The 21,577-nt window shown below is 38.5% G+C and overlaps 1 protein-coding gene across 11 annotated transcripts in view; it reads right to left on the bottom strand.

The window, feature by feature from the left end:
• The window catches only part of PHLDB2 (pleckstrin homology like domain family B member 2), a 237,559-nt gene that overhangs the window by 29,125 nt on the left and 186,857 nt on the right, over positions 1–21,577 (bottom strand). For 9 of the 11 annotated variants that reach the window (XM_062207912.1, XM_062207919.1, XM_062207928.1 and 6 more), the window contains 4 exons: positions 12,354–12,482; positions 6,957–7,112; positions 5,926–6,036; positions 628–717 (listed from right to left, as the gene is read on the bottom strand). In XM_062207912.1, the coding sequence (XP_062063896.1) occupies positions 628–717; positions 5,926–6,036; positions 6,957–7,112; positions 12,354–12,482 (486 nt within the window). The remainder of the gene's footprint in view (positions 1–627; positions 718–5,925; positions 6,037–6,956; positions 7,113–12,353; positions 12,483–21,577) is intronic. The other 2 variants (XM_062207977.1, XM_062207995.1) reach the window with 1 other exon arrangement.

The following is a 21,577-nucleotide window of genomic DNA, read 5'->3' as shown; positions in this document are numbered from 1 at the left end:
AAATCAAATGTAAAGAAACATACTGTCTTTCCAAATCAGAGATGTAGTTTTCCAAATCAGAACTAAAATAATCAACCAGTGCAACTCGCTATATAAAGAGGACATCTGAAAAAGAGTGGTGATGGGAACTAGGGAAAGATGGCTGTTAGGGATCAAGACTACACACAATTCAATTGAAGAGAAAAATATTTCTGCATAAGGGGAAAATAGTAGATAGAGAAAAGAAGTAGATTAGTTTCTCCAACATTTGGGGGCATTTTCATGTAAAACTCAAGAGAAAAGGAGTAAAGGAAAAGACAGGGAGTGGGAAAGGAGACTGCAGGAAGGAAAGAGAATTTAAGATTCATTTGGGGTTGGATACTGAATTTTTTTTGAAATTCCAAGTTAACCCACAATATCACTGCCAAGCAAATTTTCTACACATATATGTGCATACACACACACACACACAATATGTGTATCTACATCAGACACAAAGGCAATCCCTGGAATTCTCCAAGTATAAATCACCACAGGCATGAAAATCTTCAAAGTACAGAGTGCTTACACAGTCATTTGAAGTAGCACCTTTATAATTCCATTAATCATGGAAGGCGAGATAAGTGGACATGTAAAACCGTAACTTACCTCTTTTAGAGTACTAGGGTTAACAGGGAACCCTTTCCCCCCAGACAGGCTGGAGTATTTCTTTTCCAAATTACAAAGATTCTCCTTTTCCTGAAGGAACATAACATTTATTAAGCTTAGCGTCAACTGGGAGGCAGTTACTTTGCATTAGAGACAAACATCTGAATCCTACCCACTTCTCACACAATTCCAATTGCAAGCTGAACACCTCACCATCTGCTGATAGCTGCTACAATGCAAGAGCTGTTTTCAAACATACTTAGTTATATAACCTTTCATTCAAGACAAATTTTATAGAGAGACAATACTTTTTAAAAAGCTGCTCTAGATGAAACAAGGATGGAAACAGAAGCCCCAGCGATCCTCTCCGCTCTTATAATTTGCAGATTTTCTAAAGTCAATGATTTTATCCTTGCAAGTAACCTGTAATCATGTGCCCTCCACTGATGTATTACCACAGTTTAGTTATGTATTTTCTTCTGGAAACTTCACATTAAAGGACCTTTAGGAAAAATATTTATGGGTCACAGTGTTGTTTTTTTTTTTTTTCTTAAGATTTATGTATTTATTTGAAAGGCAGAGTTAGAAAGAGAGAGAATGAATGAATCTTCCAATTGCTGGTTTCCTCCCCAGTGGCCACAACTGGCCGATCTGAAGCCAGAGCCAGGAATTTCTTCCAGGTCTCCCACGTGGGCACAGGAGCCAAAGATGGGCCATCTTCAGCTGCTTTTCCCAGGCGCATTAGCAGGGAGCTGGATCAGAAGTGCAGCAGCTAGGACTCAAATCTGTGCCCATATGAGATGCTGGTGTTGCAGGAAGTGGTTTTACACATTATTTTAATTTACTGTGATGTAATTCACAGCCAGTGAAATGTACAGATCTTTTTTTTTTTCTTTTGAAAGGCGGAGTTAGACAGTGAGAGAGAGAGACAGAGAGAAAGGTCTTCCTTCCGTTGGTTCACTTGGTTCACCCCTCAAATGGCCACCACGGCCAGTGCTCCGCCGATCTGAAGCCAGGAGCCAGGTGCTTCCTCTTGGTCTCCCATGCGGGTGCAGGGCCCAAGGACCTGGGCCATCCTCCACTGCCCTCCTGGGCCACAGCAGAGAGCTGGACTGGAAGAGGAGCAACTGGGACAGAATCGGGCGCCCCAACCGGGACTAGAACCTGGGATGCTGGTGCCGCAGGCAGAGGATTAGCCAAGTGAGCCGCGGAGGCAGCCAAATGTACAGATCTTAAGTAGATAATTTCTTTCACTCTATGTGTTATCTGCATCAGTAGCTCACTCTTTTTTTTTTTTTTTAAATTGAGCAATGCTGTATTATATAAATGTTCTTGAGAATTTGTTCATCCATGCTCCTGTCAATGGCTACTTAGGTTGTTTCTAGTGTTTTGGTTATTACGAAAAGGGCTACTTTAAACAGTTCAAATTATTTATGAAGACACAATTTCATTTCTGTTGTGTAAATATCTAGGGGTGGGGTTGTTGAATCATAGGGTAGGTGTATGCTTTTACTTAAAGATTTTATTTATTTATTCAAAAGGCAGAGAGAGAGAGAGAGAGAGAGAGGAGAATCTTCCATCCATTGATTAATGCCCCAAATGTTGCAACTGCCTGGTCTGGCTCAGGGTGAAGCCAGGAGCCAGGAACTCCATCCAGGTCTCCCAGTGGAAGGCAGGCACCCAAATACTTGGGTCACAATCTTCTCCTTTCCTAGGCACGTCAGCAGGGAGCTGGATCAAAAGTGGAGCAGCTGGGATTCAGACTGGGACTCTGATATGGAATGCCAGCAGTGCAGGCAGAGGCTTAACCCACTGAGCCACAATGCCAGCCCCTGGGTTTGTTATGACACAATAAAATAAACTTCTGAATTCTCTGAAGAAGTTATACATTTTACACCAACATCAGCAATCATGAAAGTGCCAGCTGCTTCATATCCTTGCAAACATTTTGAAATTTTTGCTTATTAGTCATTTTAATTGCTATGAGGTAGAATCATTTCATCATTTTAATTTTTTTCTTGATGACTAATAATGAACGTTTCTCTATGTGATTCTTTGCCTTTCATATATCTTCTTTTATGAAGTGTCTTTGTATGACTTTTACATGGGCTTTACATTTTTTATTGCTGTTTATCTATTATTGATGTATTATTGAGCTGCAGGAATTATTAGTATATTTTGGTTTTTTTATTAGCATATTTTGGATACAAGTCCTTTGTCACTTCCTTTAAAAATCAGTGTTTGCTTAAGGCCAAAAAAGGCATTCTTACACTCAAATGTTCTTCTGGAAGCTTTCTCATTTTAACTTTTCTGCTCAGGTCTATGATCTGTCTTGAATTAACATATATATATATATATATATATATATATATATGGTGAGGATGTTGAGGCTTAATCTTTCTGTTTACCCAGTTGATCCTACACCATTTGTTGAAGACTTTCTTTTCTCTGCTGAACCATCTTCCAGCCTTTGTCAAAAATCAATAGACAGCATATGTGTACATGTCTATTTCTGGACTCTCTGTTCAGTTCCATTGATCAAAATGTTTATTTGTATGCCAGCACCACACTCTCCTAAGTACTATAGCTTTACAATAAACCTAGAAATCTGATCATACAGATCCTCCAACTTTGTTCTCTTTGTTCAAGTTGCTTTGGCTATTCTAAGCCTTTTGCATTTTCATGTTCCACTGGCCCCCATTACTTGTGGTAGTTATGTTCTATAAGCTGCCACAAACACTTAGTGAATGTTGAATTATTGTTTCTATGGGAAACACAGGGTTCTGTCCCTGTGAGCCTCTGACCACAGCACTTCTGCCAACTAATAAACAATTTTGCTTTATGAGTGTTCCATTTGCAGACATAAATTTAATAAACATTATTGATTTATTAACATTGAACCGACAGTCAACAGCACTATGACTCATGCTTGAATGAGGCTTATTGAACACATGGATTTTCTCCACAAGGTATCACAGATTTCTTGCACTTAGGAACACTAGGCAGCTAATTTAAACAGCAAATCACCAACAAAAAGCACATAAATGTGAAAGCACAGCATGAAAAAAATCACAAAAGGGACATCTGTTTGCAGAACAAGATTTGAAACATCAAGGCAGGGTGTTGCCTTGTTCACCATAAGCAGAGAATGTGCATGTTTGATGAGTAAGTTTTCACAGCTCTGAGCATGTCTGTGAATGGTCACAGAACACCACGGCTAGAGATTTGGGGGTTATGAATAAGTTTTAATTCTAATTGGGCAAATTGAGAAATATGGAATTCATAAATAATAAGGATCAACTATGAAATTCAGCATTAACTTCGCAGTTTCTTTAAAAAAAAAACTCAGAATTTTGGGGGAGATTGAAATGTATCTGTAGGACAATTTGGTAAAATAAAAATCTTAATACTTATAGAAAGCAATTTTTACAATAAAAATCATATTTTCAAATATTTTTCATGAAGGAAACATTGTATCTCTGATTATACTCAACCATTTAAAAAAACCTATTATTAAGAGATTTTTTTTTGCTGAATTTTAAAGGCTATTTAAATACTACATATTACATGATCTAATTTAAAATATGCCTTTGAATATTGTGTGCAAAGGGTAAAATGGTGGTGGTGAGGCTAACAGAATCACAGTCCATTCCACAGCAGGGAGTAGGAAGGCTACCAGGGATCTGTACCGGCTACAAAGTTATCTCAAGTGGACTCATAATTCCATGTGAATGATTTGGCATGGTTGAAAATCCCCATCAAAACCCATGTTGAAATAGGATGGTGGAACAAAGTGAAATCTTTAAAAGGTGATTAGGTGACAAGGGAAGAGCTTTTACAAATGTATTAATCCATTCATAGGTTAATGGGTTATCTTAAAAGTGAGTCTGTTGGGGCTGGCACTATGGCATAGCAGGTAAGGCCACTGCCTGTAGTGCCGACATCCCATATGGGCACTGGTTTGAGACCTGGATGCTCCACTTCTGATCCAGTTCTCTGCTATGGCCTGGGAAAGCAGTAGAAGATGGCCCAAGTCCTTGGGCCCCTGCACCTGCATGGGAAACCCAGAAGAAGCTCCTGGCTCCTGATTGGCACAGCCCTGGCCATTGTGGCTGTTTGGGGAGTGAACCAGAGGATGGAAGACCTCTCTCTCTTTTTGCCTCTCCTCTCCCTGTGTCACTCTTTCAAATAAATAAATAAATCTTAAAAAAAAAAAAAAAAAGTAAGTCTGTTACAAAAGCCAGTTCGGTCTTGTCTCTTGGATACATCCCTCTTGCCATGTGACGCCCTGTGCCACATCAGGCTCTATGGAGAAGGCCTTTAACAGCTGCAGCCCCCTGACCTTGGAGCTGCCAACTATTAGCTGAATAAACCTTCATTCTTTATAAATTACCCAGTCTGTGGTCTGCAGTTATAGCTACAGACTAAGAAAGATCTAGTTCCTCTCTCTTCTTAACCTAAAACTAGCTAAGAAGGGAATGCTCATTTCTTCTGGGTGAGGACACAATACAGCTTCATTTTTTAATCCTTAATTCTGGATCTGGTCTTTCTCTTGCCCCCCACTCTCAGTCCATCAGATATTTTCATGATGCCAAGATCATATTTCTAGGCAGTGGCTTGTATACAGAGCTTAGATCTGAGATAAGCTCCATAATTTTTAACATCTGGTGTCATATCCCTGAAGATACACTAGGGAACATGTCAGAAAGTAGAATATAGAATACAGGCTGTTTTTGTTTTTGTTTTTTTTTTACACTATCTTTGACAAAGGAACCTCTTACATATAATCACATTAAGTGCTGGGAGAGATGAGGCTACAGATGATCTGGCCAGCCCTCTCACCACATAGAGAGTCACCCAGCCAAGTAAGCCAAACTAACTCCAATGTGACATTTGCCATGAAGACCCACACATATATAACACCAGAGCACCTAATACAAAACGTTTGATCACAGTAAAAACACAATTTTAGCTAATCCTACCCTAAATCAATGTTGTATGTTAGCTAATGAAAAAAAATTCAATTTTTAAAGGGGGAAATAGGAAAATTTCCACAGTTCCAATTTTCACAATATGAATAAAGCATGAAGAAAACATCCATGCTTATTTTCCCAGTTGTAATTATTCACCAAAAAAAAAAAAAGCTAGTTAATGTGAAAGATTAGATTTAAAAAAGTATGTAAGAATATTCCTTTCATCCTAAAGGTATTCACTATTAAAAGCAGGAGGCAATTTTCTGACAAGTTGGCACTTGTGTTTTATCGCAACCAGCGCTGAAAAGGAAGTACTTATACTTACTCTTTGTAGCATCATTATTAAATTATTCTTTTCTTTCACAAAATGATCTTGTTCTCTCTGAGCCTGCTGGACAATGTGATTGGCTTGCTTTTTCAATGCAGAAATTTTTTCCTGGAGGAAAAAAGGTGATCAGAGAAAAACACACATTAGACCTTCAAAGTTTTGCTAGTCTGTCCCGGAAAGGGGAAAAGGTTTTCATAAGTGGAGTAACAGGGACCACATTTTCAGTGATGGTGGAGGGTGATTTTTATCCAGAATCTATGAAGCAATGTCTTTGACCTGATGAGCTCAAAACTTTACTTAAAGCTGATACAGTTCAAATGATTTGAAATCTATTTCGAAGAAGCCAGCAGTCAACAGGAAATCTTGTTTTAGACTATCAGTGAATTTTTGACATCATCTTGGGAGATATCTCCTGGGTAAAAACAACAATGGAATTTCTCATTTAAATGGAGAGTTCAAGGAGTCTCTTCCCTTTTGTCTTCCCTTGTTTCAATTTTATCAGTTTAGTACAGAGCCCTGGGGTGTGATTCTAAATTCTAGAAAAAGAGCTGAGTTCTGGTGTGGACATCTAGGTGTTAGAGGTTGAGTGGAGTCAGTAGTATTCCACTAGGCTGTTTCTAATTGTAAAAAGCTTTGAGAACTACTGAGCAATGAAAGTAGAGAAAACTCCCAAATAGACTGTTCACAGAATTGTTCTGCACCTAGCTGTTATAACTGCAAAACGAAGTCATTTAAAACATGTATCTGCATTCCTCATTTTCTATACCTTGGTTTTCACATACATGAAAAAAGTCAGATATTATCCACAATTACATCTACAATATTATGCAACAATGACTGTAACACGTCTCATCTTATCTAGTTCAGCACACCATTTGCTGTATAGATGGCAGCTCCATGATGTGCAAAATGTCATGTGCAAACATACAAAGATATTCAGACATAAAATAAGTAGACAGACATGCCATGGCTGTATTAATGATATGTATATTTTGATGTTTCATATTGAATGTCACTGGCAAAAGTACCTTCCTAGTAACAATGTTCCGCTGATATTCAGCCACTTCACGGAGGAGCTGTTGGGTCAAGTTCTCCTTTTCCTCATCCAGTCGGCTCTCATGTTCCAGCTGCTGGAATTCCAGGTCTTCAAAGTGTTTGCTTTCAACATCCAGTAGGTCTGCGTCCTTTGGAGAAAAGGAAAGGAAAACAAGACACACCAGGATGGCTGCAGCCTTCCTAACATGTAGAAAGCATTTTCAGCAGGAGTTGGTCTGAGGTATCATTCCAATGTAATACTGACCAGGGTTATAACATATCAGTCTTCTTTTTTGGCATTAAACCTTAGAGCAGTGCCTGACAGAGTGGAACTGGCAGGGGTGGGTAGCATTTATTTCAGAGTCACTTTTGGAGTGCTCTGTGGGTGCAGGGATTCCTGCTTTAAATCTAGTAGGCAGCTTTAAAATGGTTAGTAAAATATAAAAAACTCAGTAAATAACCAAGACATCTGCAAACCAAAGATGTGTCATAGTCTTATGGACAAAACTCTTCTTTATTTGAAATGAGACTTTATTAAAGGTTAAAGATTCAAAAGTTGGCATACATGCAAACTGGAAGTCTCTAAGAGGGATACATGTGCCCCACGTATCACTCAATGCAATCAACTTGAGAGTGAAAAGGAAATAGTGGACCTTCTTTATAATTATTTTCAGCTTCTTTTTAAAATTTTTAATAAATTTTAATGGTAATAAATTATATAATAATATATTTATTAAAATATACTCCCAGTATACACACAAGTAAAATGGCATATGTATGTAGTTTTCAAATAAATATTCTTTGAGTATGCATGAAATATATATTTACAATATGCTTTTATATATAGGGCATGTATGCTCAAATAACTTTAGTGACGAGATCATCAAAAACATTTGGACATCCATTCTGAGTGATAATGACGAGTCAATATGAGTTCAGTAATTTTAATAAATGTGCCACTCTGGTGAAGATGTTGATAAAGGAGGAGGCCAGGCATGTGTGGGGACAGAGAATATATGGGAAATCTCTGTATCTTCTGCTCCATTTTGCTGTGAACCTAAAAGCACTCACTATAAGACATTAAGTCTATTAAACCAAGTTTGGAGCTTGAAGTTCTTAAATCTGGATTCTTAAAATAATTTATAAAGCTTTTTTCTGAAAAGAACAGAAATAAAATCTTTCATTAGGTACAAAGGGTGACTTAGAAGAATCAACTTGAGCACATTAAAGGAAAATCAGAAATCTTGAAAATTAGATGGTCTAAAATAAGTATTCTCCATATGAGACATTTGGTGTTAGGAAGATACTAATGCATCTGCATTATTGTAGGGATTGGCGCATGTGTGTAAATTATTCTCCACTATATTTTTAAAAAGTCCTTCATTTTTGGAGCCTTTGACAGGATTATAAATGTACTATTATAGATTTCTTAAAAATATAATTTATAAATAATCCATGACCAAAAGGAAGAAGCAACTGAGCTGAAGTGTCCCATGGCTCAACATAGCAAAACCAGCAGGGCATATTTATTAATGTTCAATCAAATCGTAAAAGACAGTTAGATAAATAATTATATGACAGATGAAATCTATATCACCATTAGCTCCCCTCATGAAAGTGATAATCCAATGGAATATATTTTAATCTTCTGTAATGAAATTTTATTCTAGGGAGAATTCATAAAGGCTATTAGCTGTTGTCTAATTGCAGTCAATACTATAGTAACAACACTATTATGTAAATATAGATTGTGCATTCTCAAAGCTTATGAGCAGCAAAAGCACAATTTGAAAATCATATGCCACATTACATAACACTTCTTTATACTTTACTTGACCAAAAAGAATATTGTCTTGATTTCAAGTTTTTGATTGCTATTTCAAGTTTACCCGATATTTCAAATTCTAATTTCTAAATGAATTAAATAAATTCAAGAATTAAGAGACAATTTTTAAGCATTGTATCTTGAAACAAAGTATCTTCAGTCTTAATACATTAGTTGAAATATATACTCATATAGGCACACACACCCAAGTTTTTAAGGTCTTTCAATTAAGTTTGCTTTGTGGCTAAAGATTATTGTGATAAAAATACACCTTTTTTTGCACTTATAAATAATTTGCTACTCAGTCACTTACTCCACATCTGGCTGATACCTAACGTGTTATTTTAACCCCCACAAGAAGGTCATAGACTCACTAATTTACTTGCAGTAAATATTTAAACTACTGCATGAAAATAATGGCACACTAGGTAGGGAAGTTGAAAATTAAGTCTAGGTCAGCACTCAAGATTCTGCTGGTGTAATCATCTGACTAAGTTTTTCTAAACCAGAAAATGTGTGTATATAAATTTAAACTCAGAGAGAAAAAGTAATTGTTAAGGGAATAAAAATGTGAAAGACTTTAGATAAGAGTAAGAATTCAAGGGATGTTATTTAGGACCAGGAGCAGTTTAATTGAGCACAGAATAATATATACAGGAAGCTCAGTCAAGTACTTGCCTAGTGGAATGAAAATTTCAAGTAAATTTCACTAAGAGAATGTTTTCATTACTGGCTGGCAAGCTTAAAGGCCAAGCATGAAAGGAAATGTAACAGCTGCTCTAATGGAAATTCTATACAATTGTTTCTTTCTAATAACTTTTTTGAGAATTTATATGGCATTAGTTTATATTCAGCACTTTATGTTTTCTTTACTTTAATGGAGGAACAGAAAGAAAAAAGATGTACAGACAGGAATATTTGTAAAAATAACCTCATAATAACTCCAGGATAATTTTGGAAGCAAATTTAAATGGGGTTCAGGGTTTGTTATCAGTTTTTCCATCTTATGGTCTATAGTCAAACACTTCAACTGCATACTTTTGGAATATTGACAAAAACGGAGGAAATCAACCAGTACAGTCTCTTCATGTTATATAGCAAGATATAGAGGCCCACAGAAATTGAATGCTAGAAAAATATTCTAATTGTAGATTTCACTGGATAGAATTTTTTTTTTTTTTTCTTTTTAAGTCAAGAGACCAAAGTCAACTATTCAGTTGAGTTCCCATCAAAAGCACAAGGTAATTATCAGCCAGGTGATTGTCTGCTCTGCTTAACAGTAGATCATACCCTGGCAAATGACTCATTTAATTTCAGTACCCCAGGAATGGTATTACCATATCAACTACAGACCAACAAAGGCCATGGAATCCACATCAGATTAAGGCTATATTCTGATTTAAATAAAACATTTAGGAATAAGGAGGCCAGCCATAAGTCCAGGATGCTGTAAGCACAACTTCAGCCTACAATTTTAGCTTAAGTATTCAAAACGATATGCAGTTGAAGAAAGTGGTTTATTTATTTATTTTTTATTTTGTGATATTTGCTAGCTAATAAAGTTAGTTGCAACAAAATCAACTCTTCTGAATGTAGTTTAAATGCCTGAGGGAAAGCTTTGTGATGATGTGGTACTCTGAAATATTTCAAGCCTGAAGGGAAATGAGTTGTGATAACACAAGGAGTTCCTAATATGAATGGTCATATGAAATAAGCAAACTTTTACTGACTGGTGAAGAGTTACACAGGGACTGGTGTAAGAGTTACACAGGTCATCGTCCCTGGAAAATAGAACTAGTAGACCTCCTACCAGCAAGTGAGCAGAAGGTACCACCAGCCAGTTATCTCCCCCAGGGAAAGCAGTTTTATGAGAAGAATTTTACACTCTGCTTATAGAGGAAGAGGAAGGAGCCTTTGCCTTCAATTAATGGAACAGACTGTCTGCATCATTTCCTTTCCTCTTTTCTAGGCAAAAGCTTTAGAACACATATAAATTTATGGCTTTTCCTACAGAATCCAGATCAAGCAAACAAGAACTCTTCATGTTAACCTAAGCCTAGGTATTAATAGAATCTACCACTTTTAATTTTAAGCAATGTTTACAAACAATAAATGGAGAACTGCAAGAAAGAAAGATGAAAACACATAACCATGTTGCCGACTCTCAATAAAGACTTGCAATGGCTGTAAAATATTAGCAAACACAGTGGAAAAACAGTAAATAAATATAAAATTGAGTTTTTCATCAGTTTCATGAACAGGCATGACACAAATGACAAACTAAAATGATTTTTACAAATACTAGTCTCTTTTCCAATCACTTTTTATCACAAACTTTCCAGAAGTGAGATTCTGAGACAGAAAATTTTGTATTTTATATGTTTATAAAGTCAGCTTTACAGAACAAAATGAGTAGAGGAAACAAACTCTGCTAAATTTTTTTGGAATCAACATTGTAAAAGACAAATATTAAAACTGTTACACTGCAATTTAACAAGCCTGCCTGGGACACTACTTATTGATGCTTTAAACCTCTAAACACTCAGTTAACTCATTTTTACCAAGTGATGTTCTTAGAGGTCCCAAACATTTTTGTATTAAAGACCATCTTAAAAATTTTGAAGGATATGTTACCTTTCTTGGTTTTTTTAAACTTGCTAATTCCCAAGAGGGCACAGACACAATAAATAACACGAATAAAACAAGCCTTTTTTCCTATTCTCGTGGAGTGATGATTGCTACTCACATAGGCCAAATTATTATTGTGTGACTGCTTCCTCAGGGTCACAGTTGATGTGGGCTGCAGTTCAGGGCTGCTGTTTAACAACCCACAGCCAGTTGTCAAGGGGCCATGAAATATTAAATGACCATGCCAGCATTTGTAAAACTATCCACCTAGGAAGTCTCATTTTCAGTAGATAACAGGCACAGTTGTGTTAAACACTGCTGACATTAAGAACAGGACAATACACTGATCAAGTATAGCTAGAAGACACATGCTACATAAGTTTTTAAAATTTTGAAGCTCCTATGAGATGCTTGAGGCCATTAGCAATGCTCTGTGTCTTGGACCTTGGTGTTTTATTGTTGTAATCCTGCTAATTAAGTTCAATGTCACTAAGCAGCAGAAAGAAAAACAAACAATGAGTAACATGATCATTTTTGGACAGGAGTATAAAATCAAACTAAAAAAAAAAAATTTAAGGGCAAATAGTACTCACAAAGTAGCAGAGAATGCAGGAAAACATGTCAGTTGATTTAAATGCTGCAATCTTGGTGTTGGTTACAAGTCAGGAATAGCTCCCTTTTGTTACAAGAAAAATGATTCCAGAAATGTTTTTGCTTTAAATTTGGTAAAAGATTCTAGCAAGGGATTTTTAACTGATTAGCATGGAATAAAATATACTGTTAGCATGCATATTTCTATTTAAAAAGGAATGGCTAGAAATTATGCACATTTACTCTTTGTGAAGTAGTCAATCACAGGTAAGTGGAAACTTAACTGAAAAAGATAATAAACAAAGAGAAAAACAACACAACTGGTGCATTCCTGTTTGCTACTGACCCTCTTCAGTTGTTGCTGTAATTGTTCCCTCATGGACTCAGGACAATTGTCCAGCTGGGTCTTCTGCTCGGAGTAAAGCTCCTGAAGCCTCTCTAGTTTTTCCCTTTCAGCATCAAGCTTTACCTTCTCCTGAAGTTCAGAAATCAGAAAATAGAAGAATAGAAATTACCTTCACACCCCAAGCAGCTGCTAGTGCACATTTCCTACGGTTAACACAAATAAACACACACAAACGCTGGATCTTCCAAGGAATGTAGCAACATATCTTGTTAGTGGCTAGGATAAAAGGGCATAACTGGAAGTTAAGCAAAGGAGGTCCGGTTCCTGCATTCTCACAACATAATCCACTTTGCTGGGTATTGACAATGACCCCCTTTCCTTATTTCCTGCTACCATGTTACAAAAGTAGGGGAAGCAATGGTAATGTTGAATTGGTGAACACAGAACAGAAGAAATGGAACCAAATTTCTAAGTTAGCCTTACAGGGAGTCATCTGTCAGAGAAGCAGACAAAGGAAAGGGGGCATTTACCTTGAAGCCATGTTCTGATTTGCTAAAGGCATTAGCTAAGCAAGTTTTGAAAATTACTGAAATTTTGTTATTTTGTTCACAGCTCAGAGGAACTCCAGGTATACAACTGATATTCTGGTTACCTGAAACATTGCTAGCTATTTGGAAAATGTCAAAGCAAAAGCAATCAAAAATGTTTATGCCAAGGAAAGCATCTAATACAGGAGCTGAGAGAGCTAGTACAAATGCAGGACTAACAAAGTTGCAAAAGGAAGTAATATTAGGCAGCTTAGATGTACCAAAACTGTGACACTGACTACAGAAATACACATTTCCTACAATGACCAACATAAATAAATTGAAACATGGACTGTGATAAAAAGAACATAGCCACAGGTCAGAAAAGGGGGAAGAGAGGAGAGAAGCAAAGGAGAGGAGCAGAGAAGGGAGGAGAGGAGAGGAGAGGAAAAGAGAAAGAAGAGGGGAGGGAAGGGGAGGAGAGGGGAGAAGAGAGGAGGAGAGGGGAGAAGAGGAGAGGAGAAAGAGGAGATTCAAATCCCTCCCAAGTCACAAAGGGCCAAGTAACCCTGCATTTGCTCCAGATTATAACAGCAAATACTTTGACACAGTGATTATATGGTCTTATGATGCTACCTCTGAAATCACGAAACGTAACTTCAATTTATTTAGTGCCAATCTTCCTAACATATATTCCCTTTATGATGCTGGAACCCCTAATGCAAATTTTAGACATGATTCTTTTCTTGGTGTAACAGCTCAGCCCTAAAAAAAGCATTGCAGAAGCACTATGACTATTTGACCTCCAGTAAGTAAAGTGGACAGCGCCTTACCTCCCTTATGTTCATTCTGTATTAACTGAAAGAAATTAAACTAGCTTCTAAGTATATCACAGGAGAACTTTTTTAAGGGACAAAATTCTCAAATAGTTCTATAAAATTATCCTTATTCTAATTCCTTCACTGAAATCGTCATCATTTCTTGTGTGATCATATATTTAGATTCTTTATAACAGATGTTACAGGTTTAAATTTGAAACTATAAACATCAATGCCTATACTAAATTACTTGAGTCTCCATTTTTTACTTTAATCTTAAAATTTCAAGATATTTTAGAAATGTACACTTAACATTAGAAACATTTTTTTTTCACAAATAATTAATCACCCCAAAGTGAAAAATCATAGAGTCCTATTTTATATATCAATTGCAAGTGATTTTATAACAAGCTAAATTTTAAGAGACTACATAAATTTTCTTTATCTTTAACAAGAGTGACTTTAGCTAACTGTGTACATCTGTTGTTCAGGGATTGGAGAAAGTAATAGCACTATCAACAAAGAAAAGGATCCTAAGTGTTAACTCATAGTAAAATTGAATACAATAGTACTGGTTAGATTTGGGCTTTAGTTTCCATTTCTCCTTAATAAATCCAACAATACAGAATGCTTTCTGTCTTATGGCTAAACATAGACACACACACACACACACACACACAACCTGCATTACTTGGTCTTCTGTTTGTAGATCAAAGATTGCACTATTTACACAGCCAAATAATTTTATCTGAAGAGAATTCAATTTCTAGATGCAGTTGCTTTATCATCAGATTTTGTAGCAACTCTGATCCAAACTAAATTTTTTAAAAAGGAAAACTAATCATCACAATTAAATATCACATGTGTAAAGCCCTAAAATGTATGTGAACTAGAAAATATTGATGCAATATTTTACAACATGGAAAGCCACTGACCTAAAACACAGGTCTCAAATCTGAAGAAATGACCAACTTCCTCTGATGTTTTCCATGATTTAATTGCTAATAACAAACAGAATTCAATAACTAATAAAAAATACCTTATGTTTACATAGTGTCTTCCTTCTGAGCTGCTCAAAATGTTTTACAATTCCATACAAGGGTGCAGTTAGAAGAATTACGCAAGCAGGCACCATTAGAACCTTCCGCAGTTTCTCTGTGGTTCATTAGTACCGCTGTGACCACTACCTGGGTCTCCAAGCAGAAGCTTAGAGGGGCCAAATTTAGGCCAAAGGAAGTCAAGGAGGATGAAAGAAAGACTAGTGGCAGGCGGGCCCAGCCATAAATCACACAGGACCACAAAAATGATACCAGGGCTTTGAGGGCCAGCAGTACAACCACTCTGAGCCAGAAAGTAATTAATATCCCTCTCTCCTATACACTGCCCAGGAAGTTTACAAAGGAAAATTAGCACTAGGCAAGTAACTAATTATCACCTTCTACAGGGAAGGTAAAATAAACAAATGAGACTGCACTTGATGGTTCAGGGATTCTTGCTTTTCACAGGTAAAATATTAAAAGCAGGTGTTATTCTCTTTACTCAGATTTAAATTAGAAAACTCACCTAACTACTATAGGCACCACAATATTTTCCAAACACTAAAGAGAGCATAACTTTTTTTTTTTAAGATTCATGAACCTATTCTCGGAGATAGACAAACTAAAAGGCATTTTTAATAAACATAACCAATTTCACTTTTTTTTTTTTTTGACAGGCAGAGTTTGACAGTGAGAGAGAAACAGAGAGAAAGGTCTTCCTTTTTCCGTTGGTTCACCCCCCAAATGGCCGCTACGGCCCGGCGCGCTGCGGCCGGTGCACCGTGCTGATCCGAAGCCAGGAGCCAGGTGCTTCTCCTGGTCTTCCATGTGGGTGCAGGGCCCAAGCACTTGGGTCATCCTCCACTGCACTCCCGGGCCATAGCAGAGAGCTGGCCTGGAAGAGGGGCAACTGGGACAGAATCCGGCGCCCCGACCAGGACTAGAACCCGGTGTGCCAGCTCTGCAGGTGGAGGATTAGCCTATTGAGCCGCGGCGCTGGCACCAATTTCACTTTGTTGACAAAATATCATAAGGAATGCTTTAGGAAAATCCAGATGTATGTATCAGGGGGCATCTATAAACCAAGAGCAGGAGGTGAATTCCCTGGAGATAAGCTGTTTCTGTTTGTGCTGTTCTCACACTGACATGACCTCCTTGATGGACCAGCAAACTCCAACTGGGTCACAAATTCATTGCCAATTCTGCCAATTTTGTATATTCACCTAAAATTTCATATTCACATATGGCCAAAGGAAAATTCGTCATGGGTAAATTAAAGTAGAAATTAGCGTTTAACATCAGGTCTATCATGCCATCCATTGGTGTTCATGGGGTTGATTTTAGGTCATATCACCTCATACAACATCCATGGATGCTGAAGTCCCATGTACAACATTTAGTGGGTTTTGCATATAACCTGCACACATCCTACCACATACAGAAAACATGTGTGGATTACTAATAACACCTAATACAATATAGGTGCTAGGTTAATAGTAACTATGTTTTATTGTTTAGGAATTCAAGACAGGGCAAAAAGTTTGGACATGTTCAGAATAGATGTTTTTTTTTTCTTGATTATTTTCAATCTTGGGTTGGTTGAATCCATAGATAAGGAACCCAAGAAAGGAGAGGGCCAACTGTACCTTAAATCATTTCTAGATTATTTATAATATGCCAAGCAATGTAAATAGTTGTTATACTGAATTGTTCAGAGAATAATAACTAGAAAAAAGTCTGTACATGTTCATGTTTTGTTTTTTTGGAATATTTTCCATTCTTGGTTGGTTGACTCTGTGGATAGGGGAGGGCCTGCTGCATTTGTTTCCACAGTTAGCTGTTTGTTCTCCTAGTCAACAAAGCTACATAGAGGATTGGGGGCAAGGAAGAGAAGCTGGTACTTTATCAAGGCCCTCATGCATCATGGCCCATTTGGCTCAGCAGTCCTTAGCTCATATTGAACATTAGAATAATCTCAGTGAGTTTTTTTTTTCCCAAGTTTTATTTTTAAGCTATTTGGAAGGCCGAACCACAGACAGAGGAGGACAGAAGCCAAAGTCAGGAGCTACTTCCAGGTCTGCCATGTGGGTGCAGGGCCCCATGACCTTGGGCCATTTTCTGCTGCTTTCCCAGGCCATTAGCAGGGAACTGGATAGAAAGTGGAGCAGCCAGGACTTGATATGGCACCCATATGGGATGCTGGCATTGTGGGCAGTGGCTTAACCCTTTACGCTACGATGTCGGCCCCTCAGTGAGCTTTTAAATATATTTATTTCCCAGGTCCCAACTTGCACATAGATCCAGAAGCATAAGACTTAGTAACAAGCACTTTAAAAATCTCTTCAAGTTTCCTAATATGCACCCAGGTTGAGAACCACTGACAGCCAGTAACAAGTTTTCTTTCTTTTAAGTTGTATTCTTGAAGGGAAAAACTGAAACTTAATGTGCTAGCTGTATTTGAATTCCAGAAAATTCTTGCATATCAAATGCATTACCTTTATCTGATAAGCAAAAGCTTCATGGTTACTTTGAAAAGATTATTAATTTATTATATTGTAGGGCTGCCAGATAAAATAGAGGACACCTAGTTAAATTTCAATTTCAGATGGAAAAAAATGAGTCTTAATATCTAAGTGTGTCCCAAATACTCCATTAGACATAATTATACTGAAAAAAGGTAAAACATAATTGCAGTTTGATTGAAATTCAAATGTAACTGAGCTTCATGTATTTTGATTTGCTAAAGCTGATGATTCTATTAACTTGATAGAAATTTTCTTAAAAATTAAGGCCCATCTTTGTAACCTCCAGTTTAGCACAGAATTCATCACGCACGACACTTGGGCCACATTTCATGAAATGCTGGGTGAGATCAGAAATTGATGCAATTATTTGTTAACAACAGTTCCTAAGCCATCTTTTTTTTTTTTTTTTTTTTGACAGGCAGAGTGGATAGCGAGAGAGAGAGAGACAGAGAGAAAGGTCTTCCTTTTTGCCGTTGGTTCACCCTCCAATGGCTGCTGCGGCTGGCACATCGTGCTGATCCGAAGCCAGGAGCCAGGTGCTTCTCCTGGTCTCCCATGGGGTGCAGGGTCCAAGGACTTGGGCCATCCTCCACTGCCTTCCCGGGCCATAGCAGAGAGCTGGACTGGAAGAGGGGCAACCGGGACAGAATCCGGTGCCCCGACCGGCACTAGAACCCGGTGTGCCAGCGCCGCAAGGTGGAGGATTAGCTTGTTAAGCCACGGCGCTGGCCCCTAAGCCATCATTTTTAAGGAAGGCCCATCCAAAGTCCTCTCTGAGAATCTCTTTCCTTCTACTTCCTAATGCCGATGGTACGGTTTGGGAGGCAGGCACCCTTATAGGTTCATATATATGGCAATAATTTTAGGACCATAATAATTTTCTGAAATTCTTTTTTTTAAAAGATTTATTTTGGCCGGCGCCGTGGCTCAACAGGCTAATCCTCCGCCTTGCGGCGCCGGCACACCGGGTTCTAGTCCCGGTCGGGGCATCGATCCTGTCCCGGTTGCCCCTCTTCCAGGCCAGCTCTCTGCTGTGGCCAGGGAGTGCAGTGGAGGATGGCCCAAGTCCTTGGGCTCTGCACCCCATGGGAGACCAGGAGAAGCACCTGGCTCCTGCCATCGGAACAGCGCGGTGCGCCGGCCGCAGCGCGCTACCGCGGCGTCCATTAGAGGGTGAACCAACGGCAAAAGAAGACCTTTCTCTCTGTCTCTCTCTCTCACTGTCCACTCTGCCTGTCAAAAATTAAAAAAAAAAAGATTTATTTTATTTATTTGAAAGACAGGAATCAAGAGCTTCCTCCAGGTCTCCCACGTGGGTGCAAGGGCTCAAAGATTTGGGTCATCCTCCACTGATATCCCAGACCATAGCAGAGAGATGAATAGGAAGAGGAGCAGCTGGGACTAGAACCGGTGCCTATATGGGATGCCGGTGCTTCAGACCAGGGCTTTAACCCACTGCATCATAGCGCCAGCCCCTGAAATTCTTTTTTAAAACAGTGTATTGGGGCTGGTGCTGTGTCATAGCAGGTTAAGTCTTCTGCAGTGTCGGCATCTCATATGGGTGCTGGTTCAAGTTCTGGCTGCTCCACTTCTGATTCAGCTCCCTGTTAACACACCTGGGAAAGCATCAGAAGATGGCCCAAGTTCTTGGACCCCTGCACCTATGTGGGAGACACGGAAGAAGCTCCTGGCTCCTGGTTTTGGCCTGACCCAGCCCTGGCTGTTGCGGCCATTTGGGAAGTGAATCAGCAGATGAAAGATCTCTCACTCTCTCTTCCCTTCTCTCTCTGTATCTCTGCCTTTCAAATAAATAAATAAATCTTAGAAAAAAAAAAAGCTTTATTGAAGTGTAATTACTGTATAAAAGAACCGCACATGTTGAATGTATTCATTATGATGAGTGTGGACACATGCATATACTCATGATACTACTTAAGATGAGAAGTGTTTCAGATTTCACAATGTTCTCCATTTTACAAAGATAACACAGTTCAGATAGCTCATATACTATGGCATTTCCTGGGAGGTGTGGGCATTCCCCTTGAATCAAGCAGGCTACTATTTCTGTAGTTGCACATATAAATTTTCAACATTACTTTTCTCCCTCACAAAACATTTTGGATTTTGGAACTATAGAAGAAAAGAGTATGGACCTGTGTGTCAGCAAATGGTGATTGCTGACAACTCTTCCTCTGCCTCGAAAAAGATGCAAATGTCTATTTCTTTCCGGGATTCTTTTTCCATGGACTTTGAGATTTTAATTATACAGTTGGAAAAAAAAAGTTGGAAAATCAGAGCACTAAGGACTTGTGTCATCCACCATCTACCAGAAAAAAATACCCCTAATCTGGAATCCTGTTGATTTAATCCCCAAATTCCACACTGGAACTCTACTTCCTCTAGCCAGGGAGCTAACTTTGAAATGCAAGATAGAAGCAGGGGAAGGGCTGGGTCATGTCTGAACACTCACTGTGACCTGGCAAATGCTCTTCACTCAGCAGGCATTAGCACCTTGCTGAAGAATTCTGAGCTGGGCTCAATGTCTGCCCCTGGCTCTACAGGAAGGATGGAGAGGAAATAACAGGCACTTTGGCAAGATAATAATGGGGAATAAGATTTAACCGCTTTATACAGTGATAGATATTTATTGCAGAAATATCAGGAAGTCAAAGAATTTCAGATTTCACCTAAGAACATGTTGTATGATATAGAATAAGCATCAGTTCACGCTTTCAAGTGTGTTTAGCTATAAAACTGGGTATGCTGAGATGGCTACGGAACCTCCCAACATATCTGTCTAGACACACAAAATACCTGTCCTCAAACAAGAGGATGGTTTGAGCTTTATGATTCCCAACTGGGTCATAGAAAAAAGACTTCAACAGAACCTCTCCTTAGCCACTTTCTTTAATTTTATACAGCTAACTTTTGATTTCTGTAAGCAGAGTACAGATGAAACACAGATAATCCAAACATAAAGGCAATTGAAAAGTTATTTTTAATTTTAAATTTTTAATGTAAAACCAGAAACAAACCTACGTAACCTGATGCATACATCTATACCTTCTCAGCAGTTGTGGAAAACTGGGCTTTGCCCTGGGAGTGGGGGTGGGGAGTAGAAGGAAAGGGAAGCCAATTCTACAACCAGATCTTGGCCCAAACTGGGCTTCATGGTGCTGGTGGCTTTCTTATTCTTTTTTTTTTTTTTTTTTGTAAGATTTATTTATTTATTTGAAAAGCAGAGTTACACAGAGAGAGGAGAGGCAGAGAGAGAGAGAGAGAGAGAGAGGTCATCCACCCGATGGTTCAACGTGATGGGTTCACTCCCCAGTTGGCTGAAACGGCCAGCGCTGTGCCAATCTGAAGCCAGGAGTTTCTTCCGGGTTTCCCATGTGGGTGCAGGGGCCCAAGGACTTGGGCCATTTTCTGCTTTCCCAGGCCACAGCAGAGAGCTGGATAGGAAGAGGAGCAGCCGGGACTAGAACTAGCGCCCATATGGGATGCCGGTGCTTCAGGCCAGGGCGTTAACCCACAGCACCACAGTGCACCTTCTTTCTTATTCTGTCACCAAGCCCATTAAACTGTAAGAGTTTGCTAGGCAAAAAGCAACCAACTCCCCTAATTTCTTTCACCTGAGCTATGAGAACACAAAATTGTCTCTTTGTTTACTGTTTCACCAAACAAACATCCCTGCTGAGGCAATGTTTAAATTAGATACTTGCATTTGTCCCAGGCTGATCCACACTCATAGTGGCTCTATCTATGATGTGGCTACTATCTAGAACACAACAGACAGGTGGCCTTGAGCTTAGGGCCACATGGGAAGAGGCGTATTGATGCTTTCAACAGTTGCACCTGTAAGAGCAGTGAAGAACCAATCCAGGGAACCACTGCAAAAATACTCACTAAATACATAATAAAATACATTGTCTATGATTTATGTTGTATATATAATTATGTCCGGAATTTATATTGTATGCAGTTACACAATACTAATGATGTATGATACACATTAATTCATTTACTTACATGTTACTTAAATACGCAAAATAAGATAATACAAAATCAGCTATAAGAAACAATACAAGACTTGAGAGCCAAGGAAATCATTTCAATAATTTCACACCAAGATTTGAACTCCGAGGTGTTATTTAACCTTTTTCTTCCTGTGGCTCCACGCCTTGTCTCTAAAAGCCCAGGACATCTGAATCGGAGCTTGCCCAACAGGGATATCTTTTTAGGTGTTACTTTTCTCATTCCACAGTTTATATGTGACCACAGCAACAGGTGTGTGGAAAGGAAACGTGATCCAGAAGG

The sequence above is a fragment of the Lepus europaeus genome, chromosome 2 (genome assembly GCF_033115175.1).
Source record: "Lepus europaeus isolate LE1 chromosome 2, mLepTim1.pri, whole genome shotgun sequence".
NCBI lineage: Eukaryota > Metazoa > Chordata > Mammalia > Lagomorpha > Leporidae > Lepus > Lepus europaeus.
Note: the sequence above shows the minus strand (reverse complement) of the source record. Positions and strands in the feature narration are given on the sequence as shown.